The 19,718-nt window shown below is 44.0% G+C and overlaps 1 protein-coding gene across 1 annotated transcript in view; it reads left to right on the forward strand.

The window, feature by feature from the left end:
* The window catches only part of CSMD2 (CUB and Sushi multiple domains 2), a 752,464-nt gene that overhangs the window by 120,605 nt on the left and 612,141 nt on the right, over positions 1-19,718 (forward strand). The window contains exon 8 of the mRNA XM_012554226.1: positions 6,149-6,261. Coding sequence (XP_012409680.1) covers positions 6,149-6,261 — 113 coding nt within the window. The remainder of the gene's footprint in view (positions 1-6,148; positions 6,262-19,718) is intronic.

Below are 19,718 nucleotides of genomic sequence, written 5' to 3' on the forward strand. Positions count from 1 at the left end.
CCCATTTCTCTCATATGTATTACACATAATCTTCTTAGTATGCATTTTTCTCTTTACTTTTTTACAGTTTATTTTGCAATGCATATATGCTTAATTTTCATATAGTCAAATCTGTCAATATTTTCCTTTAAACCCTCTGGGGTTTTATGTTGTATCCGTAGGTGCTCAGTCAGTTTCAAGAGATAGGAATCCAAATCAAATTATCTGAAGCAAGAGGAAAAAAGAAAGAAAGGGAAAGAAAGAATGTTGGCTCACATAACTGGGCATTGCACAGATAGGTCTAGTTTCAGGCATGGCTAGACCAAGGATCTCAAAAATACATTAGGGCTGTTTCTGTCTTCACTGCCCACTGCTCAGCTTTGTTTATATCTGTATGGCGATATAATTTTCTCATAAAGCAAATAGATTCTGTGTGATGATAGAAAGTCTGCTGGCCATCCCAAGTTTACCTTTTAATGGTTCAAGATCAAAAAATAAGAAACTCTCACAGTCTGTATATCAAATCTCATGGAGGGACTCTGAATGGCCCTGCCTGGGTCATGTGCCCTTCTCCCTATTCTCTGTACCTTGAACCAATCCATGAAGATGAGAGGGAGTGTACCATGACTGATCACTTGCCCACTTCTGTGGCAAGTGGCTAGGTGTGTTACCTATCAGAATCTCAGGCAATGGGCAGCTCCCAGAAGAATGATGGCCAGGTAGAAGCAAAAGAAGCCCTCTAAACATGAGTACTTAGAAAGGCCTCCCCTAGCCTAAGATGATGAAAAAATTACTTCCTTCAGGTATGCATGATTCATTATTTTACATCTATTTTTTTTCTTTTATTTATTGTTCTTTAGATGAAGGTTTACAGAACAATTAGTTTCTCATTAAACAATTATTACAAATATATTTTGTGACATTGGTTGCCAACCCCACAGTATGTCAGCACTCTCCCCTTCTCGAGCTTGGGTTCCCCATTACCAGCCTTCCTGTCCCCTCCTGCCTTCTCATCCTTGCCCCTGGGCTGGTGTGCCTATTTAGCCCCTTCTTGGTTTATTGGCCTGTCTAATCTTTGGCTGAAGGTTGAACCTCAGGAGTGACTTCAGCACTGAGTTAAAAGGGTGTCCAGGGGCCATATTCTAAGGGTTTCTATAGTCTCCGTCAGACTGGTAAGTCTGGTCTTTTTTTGTGAGTTAGAATTTTGTTTTACATTTTTCTCCAGCTCTGTCCGGGACCATCTATTGTGATCCCTGTCAGGGCAGTCGGTGGTGGTAGCCAGCACTAGTTGTGATGGACTCAGTCTGGTGGAGGCTGAGGTAGTTGTGGTCCATTAGTTCTTTGGACTAACCTTTCCTTGGTGTCCTTGGTTTTCTTCATTCTCCCTTGCTCCAGATGGGAAGGGACCAGTGGAGTATCTTAGATGGCTGCTTACAAGCTTTTAAGATGCCAGAAGCTACTCACCATAGTAGAATGTAGAACATTTTCCTTACGAACTATGTTATGCCAGTTGAGCTAGATGTCCCCCAAGACCATGGTCCCTGGCTCTCAACCCAGTAATTCGGTCCCTCAGGGAGTTTGGATGTGTCTGTGAAGCTTCCATGACCTTGCCTTGGTCAAGATGTGCTGACTTCCTCAGTATTGTGTACTGTCTTACCCTTCACCAAAGTTACCACTTATCTATTGTCTAGTTAGTGTTTTTCCCTCTCTACCCTTCCCCTTGCTTGTAACCACCAAAGATTGTTTCTTTCTGTGTGTGAACCTTTTCATGAGGTTTTATAGTAGTGGTCTCATACAGTATTTGTCCTTTTGCGATTAACTTATTTCACTCAGCATAATGCCCTCCAGATTCATCCATGTTGTGAAATGTTTCGCAGGTTCATCATTGTTCTTTATCATTGCATAGTATTCCATTGTGTGTATGTACCATAGTTTGTTTATCCATTCATCTGTTGATGGTCACTTAGGTTGTTTCCATCTTTTTGCTATTGTAAATAATGCTGCAGTGAACATGGATGTGCATATGTCTATTCACGTGATGGCTCTTATTTCTCTAGGATATATTTGTAGGAGTGGGATAGCTGGATTGTATGGTATTTCTATTTCTAGCTTTTTAAGGAAGCACCATGCCATTTCCCAAAATGGTTGTACCATTTTACATTCCCACCAGCAGAGCATAAGAGTTCCAGTCTCCTCGCAGCTTCTCCAACATTTGTTATTTTCTGTTTTTTTGATTCGTGCCAGTAATGTCGGGGTGAGATGGTATCTCATTGTGGTTTTCATTTGCATTTCTCTAATGGCTAGCGATCGAGAGCATTTTCTCATGTATCCGTTAGCTGCTTCTTTGGTCTTCTTCGGTGAAGTGTCTGTTCTTTTCCTTTGCTCATTTTTTAATTGGATTATTTGTCTTTTTGTTGTAGAGGCATTGGATTTTCTGATAGACTTTACAGATTAGAACTTCGTCAGATTTGTCATAGTCAAATTTTTTTCTCAGTCTTTAGATGTGGTACGATTGATTACTGATTGATTGCTTTTGTGTGACCTTTCTAGCCATGGTCTTGTAACTCCCACCCAGGTGATTGGGTGGGACTATGTGATAGGGTAATCCAAGGAGATTGGTCAGTTTTGCCTTAAAAGAGAGCAAATTCCAGAGCAGCGGAGAGGAGCTGACCACCATCAAGGAAGGAGAGACCAGCAGCAGAGACCCAGCAGCAGACATCCGGCAGCAGGAGACAGCGCGGTAGGCTTCCAGGCCCACAGAGAGAGAAAGCAGAGTGCCTTTGGGCAGAGACTGAGGGCCAGCCGTGCCTTCTAGCATGGCTGGGAAGAGGCTCTCCTGATGGAAGAATTGTTATCTTGAGTGTTCCTGAGCTTGGATTGTAACTGTTACTTCCCTAATAAACTCCATAATCGTGAGTATTTTGTGAGTTCTGTGTGGCCATTGCAATGTATTATCAAACTCAGTAGAGAGTGCTGTGCGAGGGATGGTTGGTATCAGAACTAGTAAAGATGATGGAGAGAGTAGACTTCTCTGGCCTCCACCTCATGGGAGTCAGCATTGTGCTGTTGATCTTGGTTCTCCTTCCCCTTTGTGGGGTTGAAGGAGGTCAGACACTGACCCCAAGCATTTTTACAATAGGTTCTCTTTTTATTCTTTTGGAAGTCTTTTGATGAACTTAAGTGTTTAATTTTTAGAAAATCCCAGCTATCTAGCCTATCTTTTGGTGTTTGTGTATTGTTAGTTATGGTTTGTATCCTATTTATGCTGTGTATTAGGGCTTCTAACATTGACTGTATTTTTTCTTCTATGATCTTTATAGTTTTTGGTTTTATATTTAGGTCTTCGATCCATTTTGAGTTAGCCCGTGTCAAGAAGGGGTGTGGGTGGCACACAGGGCTAGGTGGGCATGAGAAAGGAAAGGGAGATGAGAAACAAAACAAAAAACTAGCAAGAAAAAATAAATAAATATGTTGATGGGGATACTGGCTGTTAGGTCAGGACAGAATTGGGGTGGCAGCGAGGTGATGTCTCTCTCGCCAGGTGGAATGGCATGACTGTCAGGAAGCGGCTGAGGGAGAAGAAAAAAGGAGATGGGGAAAGATAAAGAAAAACAAAAACTATGATGTTGAGGTAGCCGACCTGTGGGAGTGGTGCAGATCTGGGAAGGCCATATGCCAGAGGCTCTCTAGCCAAGTGGTACGGCACAGTCTGTTGAGAAGGAGGTTGGCAAAGCATGGGGCCAGGTAGGTTGGAGAAAGGAAAGAAAGGACAGGGGTAGGGGAGAGAGAGAAGAAACAACAAAAAAAGAAAAAAAAAAAGAAAAGAAAAAACAAACAAACAAAGAAATGCACTGAGGGAACTTGCTGGTGGGGGCGTTGTGGACCCAGGAAGGCCATGTGCTGGTGGCTGTCTAGCTGAACGGTATGGCAGAGTCCATCAAGAAGGGGTGGGGATGGCACATGGGGCTAGCTGAGCGGGAGAAAAGAAAGGAAGGAAGAGAGAGAGAAGAAACTTAAAAAAAAATGGCACTGGGGGAGCCTGCCTGTGGGGTGGCATGGACCCGGGAATGTTGTGTGCCTACGGCTCTCTAGCCAAGCTGTGTGGCACAGGCCATCAAGAAGGGGCAGGCATGGCCACAGGGCTAGCTGGGCAGGAGAAAGGAAAGGAAGGAAGGGAGAGAGAAGAAACAAACAAACAAAAAAGCCTAAAAACCAGTTAAAAAAAAATGGCGGAAGGAGCTGGCCAGTGGGAGCAGGGTGGACCCGGCAGCACTGAGCTGGTGTCTCTCTGGCTGAGTGACCATGGCCCATTGGAAAGTGACAGAGGCCACATAGAGAGAAGAAGGGTGGGGGTGGGAAAGCATGTATCCCGGGTTACCAGGTGCTCTGCCTCCTGTTCGGAGCTCCATGAAGTTGCCTTCCTGTACTCCCTGTCTGCTGTTTTTGGTGGCTGAGGTCCGAGATGGCGAATCCATGCTGCATTAGCTAGTAGGGACCTCCACTCCGTAGCTCTCCTTGTGCTCTATTCTCTGTCAGCTTCTTATTCCATTCGGTGCTTGATCTAGCTCTTTATCCCTTAATTTGATGTTTACGGTTCCAAGATTGACATTTGTATCTATTTTATTTAATTTTTCGAGTCTTTGCTATAGAGGGACAGTGTGGTGCTTCTGTCTATAGTGCTTTGTTGTCTCCACCTCTACATATAAATTTTTGACCTGTGTGAAAAATGTGTATGAGAGAGAGAAATTATATGGGGTGAGGTAGGGATCCTCCACTGGTGTCTTTATACCTGAAGAAAAGATGTTTTTGAAACTCATTTGGTCACTCTTTTTACAGATTGATCACCTTTCCTTCTCTTTTCTTTGAGTTCATTCTGAACATGAATTTAGTAATATTAAGACAGCAGAAAGGGCAAAAGCTTCATCTAGCACAGGGCTTTTTCCCAATGGGCTTTAACAGATATCTGATTTAACTTGTCTTAACCAAATACTCACATTGTCCATTGGACATCCTTATGAACATCAAGGTGTTATAGCAGGGGAAGGTATACAGAGGGGTCCAGGAGCACCACAGATACACCACACTACCTGAATGTGGAGGTAAAGATAAACCTTGTATCACCCCCCAACTAGATCCTGATAGGGTGAGGGGCAGGGCTGAGCCTCAGATAGGGGACAGAGCATAAAGGTCGATGGGCAACTGGATACCTCACTATTACCTGTGTGCACAGTCAGGTCTCCTGTGGGGACCACCATGCATGGAGGCCAAGACGTGACAAATTCCAAAAATTTGTTCCCATATGTTCAGTGAAAGCTTCGTTATTTTATCTTTTTAACATTAGGAGAATCTTTTAAAAATGCCTCTCGTGTTAAAGATGAATTTCTCTCAGGTTCAGCAGTTCCTTCAGTTTCATCCGCATTTCTTTATCTTCACTTAAATTCCAGAAAAATATATAAATTTAAACATTTTAATTTTAAAAGCATGTAAAGTATTATCCCACTTGTATAAATTACTTTCATTGACTATAATCCCACCCATTGATCTTTTCATCTCTTTGTGGATCAGCTGTCAAGAATGATTCTTTCTTTCTAGATTTTTTTTTTTTTTTGCTTGCTTCTTTTTAAAATAATGAGCATGTATCATTCTATAAACTCAGTAAACATTCCTTTTGAAGAATAAAACCTATGGTAAGAAAACAGTATGCTACTTAGAGTTGGCTATGTTTTCCTCAGTGTATGAATAAATATTGTTTATTGGCATTACTAGATGTAAATCTGTGGAGACTTCTACCCATAGCCTCAAAAGATCCCAGCCAGAAAGGGAGGAGAGAGGAGAAGAAACCAGAAGAGGAGAAAAGTAAAGATAGACAAAAGAGGCAGACCTCCAGGTCTGGGATTAGGCCATTTTTCAGGGGAGTAGCCCTTCCGGTTTCTGTGGTAGAAGACTGCTGGTTTCCATCACGTTTGCGTGCAGATCCCTTTATCTTTGGACACCTTGTATGTGCCTAGAGTTAGGCTCCTTACATATCCCTCCCTGTGCCTAAGTTAGCATCAAGCAGGTACGCAGTAAGTGCTTAATTGTGCATCCATCAGGTGCTCAATAAATGCATAATTGATGTGACGTTTCCCCATGGGACTTTTCTCCTTAAACGTACCTTTTTTTGTTTCAGACTCACAGGCTTTCAGCTGCCAGCCACCATCGTTAGCGTGGCCACCACTCTCTCTCTGCGCCTCATCAGTGACTACGCAGTCAGTGCCCAGGGCTTCCATGCCAGCTATGAAGGTAGGTGACCTGAAGCCTGAGGTGTGACGTTGTAATAGCCACTGCTCTCAGCGTCACGGACAGGCTTCTTCAGAATCAGAGCTTGTGCCTCTCCCACCAAGGCTGGTTCCTAACCAGTAACTCAGTTACTTAAATTGCCCTTTGTGTGTCTCCAGGAAACTGAGAATTAAATTCAGAGCTTAGCTGTAGTAGTTTATCCTGAGGGCCTGATAACATCTAGTTGTCTGCCCCTTTAACTGGGTTTTTTTGTGTTTTTATTTTTTTTAATTCTGTTTTATATCGGGCTTAATTGTATAAGGTACCTCAGCTTGTTTTTTTTTTGGAAGTAAGAGAGATAAAAGCCCTAAGTAAAAGACATAAAATAAGTAGCTGAAAAAATTTCTGGTCAATGTAGCCACTGCAAAGAGTGAATTTTATGTCATTCAGAGAAGAACAATCAATTTTTCCTTAATGGCATGGATTAGGGTTTCTTGATTTGAGCTATGCAAATAATTTCCACTTCTATCAGCCTGTTTAAATATGATGTTAGCTTTCAAATTAACACTAATATCTTCAGATTATACACTATTATTATTATTAACTTTATTATGTTAGTTCAGAAGGTGGTACTTCTAGATCTGTCATTTCCCTGGAAAATTTGCATCTCATTAATAGGTAATTATGCTGCTCTTGGCTACGACCTGCACTGCAATTTTGTGTTGAGATCATTAATAGGTGTATTTTAAGACTGTTAATGATAATTAATACCAGTAATAACATAATATGCTAGTAAAGCGTGCCAGTTATTAGAAAGCTTTCTTTCTCTTGCTTTTGTTCAAGAACTTAAAGTGATACTTTGTCAAATGAAACTATAGGAAAATGGAAATAGATACTGTATCACCTTTTTCTTGGCCAGGAGTATATCTTGGAAGGTGGGCGGGTCCTGTCTCCGACCTCCTTGACAAAAACTATCCCTGATGGTAGGAGGATGGGGAAAGACAGATCAGTGCTTTACCCTGACTACATGAGGGCACCTAATATGGCCTCACAGTCATCTGAGGGTTCCTGAGAAGGCTCCAGAGAAAGTTCCACATGCCTTTAACTGAGGGCATCTGACATAAGCTCAGTTACCTTTAAATGAGGGCTCCTGACAAAGACCTATCTCTCTTTAAAGTGAAGACTCCTCAGATAACCCCACTTCTTTTCAAAAAAAGACCAGCTCTTCCTCATGTCAAGTCAGTGATCTTGGTCATCCTGGCTGTATCTTAACCCTGGTCCTGAACTAAAACTAATTCTTCCCAAGCTTGAGCTACAACCTCCTTACTAGGAGAGAGCTTTCAGATGTTTCTTAAAGTCTCTCAGACCTTTAGCTCCTTCCATGATATGTTGGCTTTGGATGGAGGGAGGGTGGGCTGAGTCAGTGAGGAGGGGCCTACAGAGATTCAGGGAGAGCCTGAAACATAGAGGGCCCTCCTAGTGTCTTCAGTCAGCAATCCTGTGGATCCTTGTCTGAGACCCAACCTTTCATAAAGCTTTGGGAAAAAAGTGTCAGATTGATCCCTGGCTAAGTCACACCCCTCAGGAAACAATGCCATTCAGGCAGAGCAGATTTGAGGGTACATTCAGTAGAGTCCTTTTAAAACAGAGGTTCTAGCCTGGAATTAATGAGCAAGAGTCTATTTTTGAGCATCAGGAGGTCTGTGAACCCCCTGAAATCATAGACAAAATTCTGTGTATGAGAGCATGTGTGTTTTATTTTCTAGGGAGAGTTTAGAGCCGGGGTTAGCAAACTATGGCCCCCTGGCCAAATCCAGCCAACAACTTGTTTTTGTAAATAAAGTTTTATTAAAACACATCCACACCGATTCATTTACATACTGTTAATGGCTGCTTTCATGGACTACAACTGCAGAGTTGAATAACTGTAACAGAGATCATATGGCCTGCATAACCTAAAATATTTACTATCTGGCCCTTTATTGAAAAAGTTTTCAAGCCCCTGGTCTAGAGCTGTGCCATCCAATACAGTAGCCATTAGCCATATGTGACTATTCCTATTTAAATTAATTAAAATTAAATAAAATTTAAAATTCAGTTCCTCGTTCCTCAGTCATATTAGCGAAATATCAAGTGTCCAATAACCACACGTAGCTAGTGGCAGCTATATTGGGCAGCAGAGATATACAACATTTTCATCATTGCAGAAATTTTTGCAGAACAGCATTGAGCTGTCTTTCATGAGATTCACAAAGGGGTCTATGATTCAAAAGATGTTACAGAATGTTGTTGTTTGTTACCGTTGAGTCAATTCCAACTCATGGCAACCCCATGTGTGCAGAGTAGAACTGCTCCAGAGAGTTTTCAAGGCTGTGACCTTTTGGAAGCAGCTCATCTGTTTTCGGAGGCACCTCTGGGTGAGTTCAAACCACCAACCTTTCGGTCTTAGGATAAAATAAAGGCTGATGGGTCCCTTTTCTTACCTGCCTGGCACAGGTGAGCCAGTCTAGACATGTGAATGCTCAGCATTCTGTATCAGGACCAGCAGGGCTGAAGGAAGGCCTGTCCTCCTAGCCATGTAATGGTGTGAGGTCTCTAAGCCATAGGTGCTAAGAAAAACAAGTCCAGAGTGACCTGAGCTTGTATGGTTAGCCCTGCTGAGTCCTCTGCTCCTACGGCAGGCCTGGTCCTCACCACACAGACAAGCCCTGGACCTGGTACAGACAGGTGGCTCTAGCTGAGTGAGTCTTTGTACAGTCACACATGCAGAGTTTCTGTGAACTTCACAGTATGTGTGTCTGGCTGTCTTTGGACTGCAGAGCAAAGTGGGTCACAGCTGTCTGTGCTAAGAAGGGAGTCAGGAATGGGTAAGCCCAGGCTGTCACCAAACCCTATTGGTTTGGCTTGGGGTAATTTGTGCATCTGGAAAAGTGTAAGTGGCACCCACTTTTGGAGCTCTATGAATATACCCACATGGTCTGTGCCTCCACGGTGGTGGACATGGTCCTCTGTATCATGGGGCTATTCAACAAGAGGATGGATAATCCTATATTTGGGGATTTACTGATCAACACTAGCTTTTTGGGCCCGTAAATGACTAAGTGGGTGACCTTGGCATATTTTTAAGTTCTCTGGGCCTCACTGAAGGGTGTTAAGATCTAGCAGTGAAAAGAACTCTATGAAAATTGGCTCTCAGAGAAGGTCAATCCCCACCTTCTGTTGCAGAGTTTACCTTAGGCATTTGTGCTGGGCAACAAGCAGACAGAGAAGCTCCAGAGGAGGAGGCCTCCCTGCCAGCCCGAGCTGCCCCCAATCAGGACAGCTCCCTTACATTCTCGATTCTGGAGGCTGCTTTTTCCATTTCACAATGGCGTCAGGGCCCTGCTCTCTGTAGCTCCCTTTGGCCCGACATTGGTGTATGTCTGCTATCAAAGCAAGTTTGATCCTCCTCCGCCCTCATCCAGAGTGTGTGTGAGAAGTGCAGATAAGGAACTGAACTGCTGGTAGGGATTTGGGAGAAAGGTGAAGTCAGGTGAAGAGTGTCAGCTCACAGCTGCTGCTGCTGCAAGGGGAAGATCAGAAAGGCCAGTCGTCAAACCCGAGATGACAGGAGATGCTTGAGTTGTAATCCCTGGGGGCAAGAGCATGAGCTGCTTCTGCTGGTGGACAGGAAGGAAGGGGATCAACTTGTATTAAGCACTGACTGTGTGCCAGGCACGTTACATACATTTTCTTGTTTAATCCCCACTTCAACCTTGTGGACAGACCTAGTTATCTCCATCTTACAGATGTAGAGCCAGGGCTCACTTTAAGGCTACCTGATGGCCAGGAAGTCTAGTGTTTTTATTAAATAAATTTTTTGTTATTGTGGTAGAAATATATATAACAACATTTGCCATTTTAACATTTTTTACATGTACAACTCAATGACATTAATTACGTTCACCCTGTTGTGCAACCATTCATCACCTCTATCCATTTTTGAATTCTTTTATAGCCCTTCATAGAAGCTGAGTGCCCCCTAAGCAATGAGCCTCTCTTTTCCCCTCCCTCCTGCCCCTGGTAATCACTAATAAACTTTGATCTCTATAAAACCAGTTAACCAGTTGCTGTCGAGTTGACTCTGACTCATGGCAACCCCATGTAAGTCTGTGCTCCATAGGGTTTTCAGTGGCTGAGTTTTTGGAAGCAGATTGCCAGGCCTTTCTCCAGAGGTATCTCTGAGTGGATTTGAACCTCCAGGCTTTTAGTTAGCAGCCAAGTGCATTAACTGTTTGCACTATTCAGGGACTCCTTGGTCTCTATACATTTGATTATTCTAGACAGTCCATATAAGTGGAATCAAACAATATGTGTCATTTTATGACTTCATTTCTCTTTATGGCTGAGTAATATTCCATTGTATGGATATACCACATTTTGTTTATCTGTTCTTTTGTTAATTGACACTTGGATTGTTTCCACCTTTTTTGGCTGGTGTGTATAGTGCTGCAGTGAACCCTTTGGGTACATATCTAGGAGTGGAATTGTTGGGTCATATGGTAATTCTACATTTAATATTTTTAGAAACTGATGCCTGGGAGTTTTAATGTGGCCTCTCTGGCACCAACAAGTATACTCTTGCCCTGCCCTACATTCCCTGCAAAACATCTAGAGTGAGGCAGAGGCTTGTGGCTCCATTTTATGGGCAGGTAGTTTGGAGCTAGTCAGAGGCAGGGCAGGACATAGGAAGCCTGCCTAGGGCTTCAGTGCCCCTCCAGGCTGGCTTGGGTCATCCTGTGGAGGCAGCAAGAGACGTTTTCCAGAGCTTCTCATCCAGGGCTGCCAGATACAGGATACCCAGTTAATTGGAATTTCAGATAAACAATAACTAATTTTTACAGTAAGTATGTCCCATGCAATATTTGGGATTATACTTTTACTAAAAAAATGATTCATTGTTTGTCTTAGTTTCTTAGTGCCTCTCTAACAGAAATACCGTAAGTGGATGGCTTTAACAAACAGAAATTTATTTTCTCACAATTTAGGAGGCTAGAAGTCCGAATTCAGGGCACCGGCTCTAGGGGAAGGCTCCCGCTCTGTCGGCTCTGGGAAGAAGCCGTGTCTCAGCTTCTCTAGCTGGCCATCCTTAGAGTTCCTGGGCTTGTCGACTGGTCTGCCTTCGTGGTCTTCAGATGATATGGGCTTTCCCCCGTGTCTGCTTTCTTCTGTGCCTAATCTGCTCTTTGATTTTTCAAAATCGATTGGCTTAAGACACTTGGCCTCATTAATGTAACAAAGGAAACCCTATTCCCAAGTGGGATTACATCCACAGGTACATATTTTTTGGGGACACAATTCAAGTCATAACATTGTTTACCTGAAATTCAAATTTAGTTGGGAGCCTTGTATTTTTATTTGTTTAATCTGGCAACTCTATTCTCAACATGGAGTCTGAAAACACACCCCAGCAGCCCTCACCCCATTCACCGCTTCCTCCTCCTTGCTCCCAGGTCTGTCCTGGTCCTGCTCTGCCCAGCTAGGGCAACTGTCCACCACAGAGGGCCTCGCTGCCCCTCTGCCATTTCAATTCCTGTTCATTTAGACATGTCTCTGCACGTATGCACACGTGCACTCAGACATCGGTACATGTGCACTTGGGACTATGCTGTACGTACAGGTCTGTAATCTGGTTAATGAGGCCGACATCGTCCTGTGTTATCAAAGCAGCCCTGCTTTTTCCTTTTTAATGAATATCAGTAAAGGAGCCATATGTGGTTTGAACAAGGATATTCTTCACCTAAATGTCCACAGAGGACAATTGGTTAAATAATTATGGCTTGAACATACCACAATTATTTAACCAATCATCTTCTGAGGACATTTAGATGAAGAAAGTCCTTGTAGATACAATTTATACTCTCATCTAATTATCTTCTTCGAATAAATTCTTGGAAGTACAATCACTGAGTCAAAGAGTATATAACGTTTACCTTTTGATACATGATTCCAAGGTGTCTTTAGAAAGGTCATACTAATGTACATTTCCACCAAGTGTCCGTTCCCCCACCTTCCCTACATTGCATTTTGGTGTGTTTTAAATCAATTTCCGTGATTAAAATGAGTGAAAAGTGAAATCTCATTTGTTGTTCTGGTTTGCATCTGTTTGATCGTAGGTAAGGTGGAGCACCCATCTTCACTTACCGGCCATTTGTAGATCATTTGTAAACTGCCTATGTCTTTGCCCACTTCTCCACTGGAATGTTAGCACTTTTCTTATCTTTTTTTGTAGGTGGTTTTTGTATATTCAGGCTATTAACATGATGGGTTTCCTTTTGATGTGCAACAGTTTTCATTTTTGTGCTGCTAATTTTAAATTTTAATTGTTTGATTTTTTTTCTTTCATGATGTCTGTCTTTGGTGCCATGCTCAGATAGGCCTTCTCCATGCCAAGATCAGATAAATATTCATTTAAATGTTCATCTTATGCTTTGAGAGTTTTAGTGTTACATTTCCCTTTCAAATCCCTCTGGAATTCAGTTGTTTGTCTTGGTTTCTGTGACTCCTTTTCTGTCTCCGACTCTCTAATGCTCAGGGTGTGTGTGTGTGCATGCGCGCCAGTCTTTCTGTCCCTCTTTGGGTGTGTGTAAGCCTGTGTATTGCTTCCTCAGTTTGCCTCTGGGGTGCTTCTCCCTGAGGTTTCTAGACTTGCTGCTGCTTGGACATTATTTCTGCTGCCCCAGCCCCCAGGCTTCCCACCCTCCCCACCCACAACTCTCAAAGATTGTATGGGATTGTTTTTGTGTATTCCAGACTGATCAGAACGTAAACAACTGTTATAAGCAGATCAGAAACGTTACTTAGGGAAGTGTCTCTGCGGGTTTTTAATGCCTAATCCTGGTTGCACCTTTGCATTTTAGCAAATGTTAATCTTGAGCAGTCACTCGGACACTTCCATGACGGAGAGCTGTTCTGAATGCTGGGTCTCAGTCTTTTAGCTTTAATAGTCTAGATGTCAAAACAGGCATTCTCTGTTGAGCTAAGACTAACTGTGATCTTGGTAGCTCAATATCAAAATAAAGAAGGCATAGTTAAAAATTAGGACAACTATTCCATTTATTAACTCCACATAGAAGCTGGGATAAGAGACCTTTATTCTTGCACACTCTCTGGTAACCATAAAGGAAAAGTTAATGGCATAGCATAGTGATTATGCTCTCAGGTTCTGAGTTCAGACGTCTCTGGAATCAAATCCCATCTCTGCCACGCACTTGCTGTGTGGCCTTGGGCAAGTTGCTTTCTGTCTCTGAGGCGCAGCCTCAAGACTAGTAAAATCAAGGTAAGAATAATACTTACTTTCTAGAGCTGCTGTGAAGATGAGAGAACACACAAGTCATGTGATGTCCTCAGTACAGGACCTGGCAAATTGTCAATGCTCTATATATGTCAGCTGATTAATTAAGTCACCTTTATCCTAGCCTTACTTGACTGGGATCATTTTAGGAAATGAAAGAAAAGGTATATCAGCTTCATAGGTCAAGACTCCATCAAGATTCCAGCCCCATCCCAGCCACCCCCCACTCCATAGTTTGCATAAAATCCTCAATCCGGTTGTTCATGGTCTGTCTGTTCTTACAACAAGACAGTGACTTCTTTGGGCCAGGAGCAGAGTGTTCTCCACGTCTGTGAGCCCATCAGATAAGGATGAGGTCTCGGGCCATCACCTGATGGTTTGGACCTAATGAGACCAAGGCCAGGAACTCTCAGTCTTTTCATGAGCCTCTTTTTCTAGTAGGAAGTCCAGTGGGCCTGAGACTTCTGGGGTCATGGGCTTGGCTGAGAATCTGATGAAAGCTGTGACTCTTCCCAAATACACTTAGACACACACAGACACGCACACACACTCAAATCCACACAATTTTCCATGTAAGTCAGTGGGATTCACAGATGCCCTAAGGCCCATCCATGAACCCTGTTAATGGATTGAATTATGTCCCCCGCCAAAATACGTGTTGGAATCCTAACCTCTATACCCGTGGATGTAATCCTCTTTGGGAACAGGGTTTCCTTTATTATGTTAAGGAGGCCATGTTAGTGTAAGGTGTGTCTTAAACCTAACAGATTTTGAGATATAAAAAGAGTGCATTGGGCACAGAAGCAAGCAGGCACAAATGAAGGAAAAATAAATGCCATGTGGAGATCTCCAAAGATCCAAGGAACGCTGGCTAGAGAAGCTGAGGTAAAGATTTTCCCCCAGAGGGGACATAGAGAGATTGCCTTCCCCTAGAGCCGGTGCTCTGAGTTCAGACTCCTAGCCTCCAAACTGAGAAAATAAAGTTCTGTTCGTTGAAGCCACCCACTTGTATTTCTGTTACATTCGCACTAGCTAATAAGACAAACCACTAGCCCACCTGAGAAACAGCCTTGGGAGGAGAAAGGCCTTGCCTGTATCTCACGTAAAATTGGCGGTAGAAGTTCATTCTTTCATTCATTGAGCTAATATTTATTAAGTGCCTACTGTGTGCAGACCCTGTGCTTGTGCCATGCTGCACATGCCTCCCTGATTTTTCATTCAAGCCTCACTTCACAGTCTCAGTATGTACCCACTGCCCCTATCCATCCACCTCCCAAAGGGGAACAGAACAAAGGAGGGGCAAGAAATGCTCAATTTTGTGTCGTTTCTGAAAAAAAACCTCAGTGGGCTTTTGTTACCAGTAGAGGGACAGTAATGTCATCTCTGCTCAGGACCACAGTACGTTGAAACAGGCACAGACAGACATATCTGTGAGGGACAGACAGGCGAAACGGAGCTCCCCGTTGTTGCTGTACCAGGAAAAGCAGGTGAGGAGCCAGCTTCCGGACAAAGTATGCTTTCATGGCTTTTGGAGATGGAAGCGGGGTTGAAGGTGATTGTGCCACGGCATACACGTGGAAATTAGGGTCCCAAGATGGCAATGGAACCCAGCACATTGGAGAAATGGGCCCTTCCTGTTTTTATGCCATCCTGTAATTATACCTGCTGATTCTCCTCTTTCAGCCTCAGCCTCTCAGACAATTTACTCATTCTGAAAGAGTTCTCCAATTCCAGGACATTATGCAGACATCTCAAAATTGGGCTAATGGAAGCTATTTGATAATATATATACTGAATATGCAATTTGCACCACTCAGGCTGTTGGGCGCCAGAATGGCAGGCCTGCCAAGACCTCCTCTGGGGTGGAGGCAGTGAATGTCCATTTCCTCTGGCCAGGACGCACAGAGCGTGCTTCCTGGGTGAACCTGTTCCATTTCCAATGGCTCTGCCTTGGGAGTCAGAGAACATTTGCTTTAATCAGCACTGTGGATTATAAAATTAATACACAGAGATGTGGCATTTGAGACAAATTGGGCAGAACTTCTCCATAAGTGGGGAATCAGGATGAATTTCATATCATATCCTCAGTAATCCCACAAACAGTTCATCATGCATAGTGATATTTGCCCCCCTCTGAAGGAAGAACATTAACATAGTTTTAAGATGAAATTACGCCAAACTCTAGCTCCCAACCCTCCTCAGGTCACAGTGTCAGAAGACACAGTGATGAGGGTAGAAGGAGCATTTTTAGGCAGCTGGATTGCCTACAGGTGAGGTGTACATCACTTTACTTCTTTCTGTTTGTCCATCCATCCATCCATCCATCCATTCATTCATTCATTCAACATGTATTTGCTGAACAGCTACTCTCTTCCAGGTCTCATGGTAGACCTTGAGGGTACAAGGATGAATAAGAAATGGCCTCTACCTTCAAGGAGCTCTGAGACCTAAAAAAGTTTGGAAGGAATGAGTAAGAACACAGAAAGACCCAGGTTCAAACTGAGGTTCTCCTGTGTACTAGCTGCAAGACCTTGGGTAAATCTGCCAACCTCTTTGGACTAGTTTTTCAGCAAAATAGAAACCATCACGCCCACTTCAGTGAGTTGTAATGAGGCTTAAAAGAGTTAAGGCATGGAAAATGCCTGACACAGAGCAGGTAGTCAATAAATATCGATTCTTCTACCACAGGGAGAATGGGGGCATTGGTGGTTCGGTGGTAGAATCCTCACCTTCCATGCAGGAGAGCCTGGTTTGATTCTTGGCCAGTGCATCTCATCCGCAGCCACCACCTGTCTATCTGTTGAGGTCTGCGTGTTGTGATGCCGAACAGGTTTCAGTGGAGCTTACAGACCAAGATGAACTAGGAAGAAAGGCCTGGTGATCTGTTTCTGAAAATCAGCCAGTGAAAACCCTGTGGATCACAATGGTCCAATCCTCAGTTGATCGTGAGGATGGCACAGGACTGGGCAGCATTTCATTTTGTTGTGCATGGGGTCGCCATGAGTTAGGGGCCAACTCAAAAGCAGCTAACAACATCAACAATGACCACATGGAGAAGATGACCCTCATGCCTGTCTGGATCTCTGTAGCTCAAGAGTGTGTACCCCCTGTGTGACCCTGAGCAAGGTACTGAACCTCTCAGTTGCCTTCTGTGTAAAAGGGGATAACACTCTGTACCTTTAAAGGTGGTTGTATTAGTAGTAAGGCAATAGAAAGCACCAAGCACGGCATTTGGCACACAGTACTCAGTAAAAAGTAGCTATTATAACAGGGCATGGTGTTTTTTGTGGGAGTGAAAAAAAAATCTTTCTCTTGCCAAAACCTTTGGCCAAGCCTTATGGCTCTCCAAGGGCAAGAACCGTCACCAACTTTTTGGTTCTTCTGCCATCGTGACACCTTAGTTCAAGTCCTGCACATAGTAGAACCAAACCAAGCCCGTTGCCGTTGAGTCGATTCCAGCTCATAGCGACCCTATAGGACAGAGTAGAACTGCTCCATAGGGTTTCCAACGAGTGGCTGGTGGATTCGAACTGCTGACCTGTGGTTAGCAGCCAAGCCACAATGGCTGTGCTTGCCTCTCCTGACGTGGATCCCTCTGTAGGGACACAGCTCTGTCAGCATATGGCATAGTGAATGGAGTGTAGGCTGGGTGTTAGCCTAGCCACCCTTTTTTTAGTACCACCCTCCTTGGGGTCCTTTTTTTAGTGTCCAACTTGAATAACTGTACTTGGCAGACCTGCTTTTGAGCCTTCCTCTTAGGCTATAGTTACCGATTGCCCAACAAAAGATCCAGAGAATCATTACCTGCTTGGGGCATAAAGATCTGAGAGAGCTGTCACTTAAATTGTTCTAATTGCTTCCAGGATGGAATCTAAAGTCTTTACCTGCCCATCAGAATGCTGAGCGCCAGCCGCACCACCACTCCCCTCCCCTCGACTTCAGCCACACTGGACTCTATCAGGTCCTCATATACCCCACACTCTATCTCCTCTCTCATCCTTCAGGGAGGCCAGGTCCCTTTTCTCCTGAACCTTTCCTCCTCACCCTACCTCACCCCTGCCACCCTTCTTCCCCCAGCTATTCCTATTTATCCTTCCAGTCTCTGCTTAAACTACATCAGGGAGGCCACTCTTGGTGTGCAACACGGCCGTTACATCCTCCCTTAGCTTCCTGTACTTCTCTCATCACTTGCATCCCTTGTGGTTCCTTGTCCGTCCTCCTCACGCCCTTATGTGCAACCTGATAGCCAGAACAAGCAGTAGAGCATGAAGGCTATGAGCTGAGGGTCTGTAGGAAGAGTCGACTCCCAGCTCAACCAGTTAGTAGCTGGCTGTGTGACTTTGAGTCAGTCACATAACTGTCTCTAACCTCCCCTCCTGTGAATGAGGACAATAAAATAATGATCCCCAGTTCGTAGGATTATTGCTGGGAAGAAAAGAGGTAATGCATGTCAGGTGTTCTTAACAGTGCCTGGCATGGAAATAAATACTCAAAAACATACACTGCCAACGTTTATGATCACTGTTCACAGCTGCGCCTAGTCCACGGTCTGACACATAGTAGATGCTCAATAAATATTGATTAAATAAGTGAGTGGCTAAGTGATTGTCTCACCCGATGTAAATGACCCAGACAAGGAAAGTGATTTATTCAAGGTACCTGATACCATATTTCATTGAATCTAAGATGCTCTCAGTTGTAAGCAGCAGCTTTCTTTTACGTACCACTAAGAGAGAAAAAAATACTGCCAGTTAAACTATGACATGCCATCCATTGTAAACACAACCCAGTTTCAGAGAGATTAAATATGAAAAAGCACACCATAGAACTGATGAAATATGGTAACTGCTTAGTTGCTTTTGATCAACCCCTCAGCCTCAGTTTGGCACGGCCTCGGCATTCCGACGCCTCTCTGACACAGCGCCCTCTGGCAGTCCTGGCCTCCTCCTTTTCAGCATTCAGCTGGAGGCTCTCTGCCCATAGGATCACCTCTTAATTTATTCTCTCGTCCCCAAGTCTCATTACTTCTCAATTTTCTGCATTGAACTCTATTTAACACCTATCAGCACAGGTCTTCAGCTGAGAAACGCCCCTTTGGCGAGAGACAGCAGGATGCCCCAGTCCTGACCCTCCTTCCCATATCTGTACCCAAGGCAGCCGGGCCCATAGACCCACACAGGGCTCGCTGAGGACCACTGCCAGCTCACCCCAACCCCTCCGGTAGTGGGCTCTGTGGTCGCTTCTGTAGAGTTCCACAGCTCCAAGGACACCATTACTTATCTAGTGCTGCTATAACAAAAGCACCACAACGAGTGGCTTTAACAAAGAGAAATTTATTTTCTCACAGTACAGGTGGCTAGAAATATGACTTTAGGGCACTGGCTCTAGGGGAAGGCTGTCCCTGTCCACTCTGGGGGAAAGTCCTTGTCTTTTCCAGGTTCTCTTCCTTGGTTCCTTGGTGATTTCCACGTGGCATCGGTCTTTCTTCATTTGTGCTTGTTTCCCTCTGTGCCTTATCTGCTCTCTTTTTAAGTCAGTAGTGATTGGCTTAAGACATACCCTACACTGATAAGAAGGCCTCATTAACATAACAAAGAAAACCCTATTCCCAAATGAGATTACATCCACATTATACTGTTTCGGATTTACAACACGTGTTTTTAGAGGACACAATTCAATCCATAACAGGCCCTCAGTATGATTTCTCCCATTTGGATGGAAGGTAGTCTGACCAGCCTTCAATCACTGCTGTGGCAGTCACCATAGCTGCTCACACCCATCTTCCTCCTGAGGACCTGAGTTAGGTGACCCCATCAGAGCCTCCTCCCCTGACCAGCCCTGGATCCCAGGTTCAGGGGATGCATGCCTTTCTGCCACCTCTTCCTTATCTTCCAACCCATGAGCCAAGCACTAGTAGTGAGAGGATGCTTCCAAACAGAGGGATCAAATTGAATATTCCAGCCCACCTCTTCCCATTAATTGATAATTCAGGGGTAATTAGCCACTGTTTTAGATTATTCTTTCCAGCCCTTCCTTCATTAGTGTGGTAATTGAGGGTTGAACCCACTGACATTTCACTTCAACAGCAGGAGAGAAAAGCATTTACTCACTGCATCCCAAACCAGCCAAACCTATTGCTGTCGATCCC

This window comes from Trichechus manatus, unplaced genomic scaffold, assembly GCF_000243295.1.
Source record: "Trichechus manatus latirostris isolate Lorelei unplaced genomic scaffold, TriManLat1.0 scaffold00015, whole genome shotgun sequence".
NCBI lineage: Eukaryota > Metazoa > Chordata > Mammalia > Sirenia > Trichechidae > Trichechus > Trichechus manatus.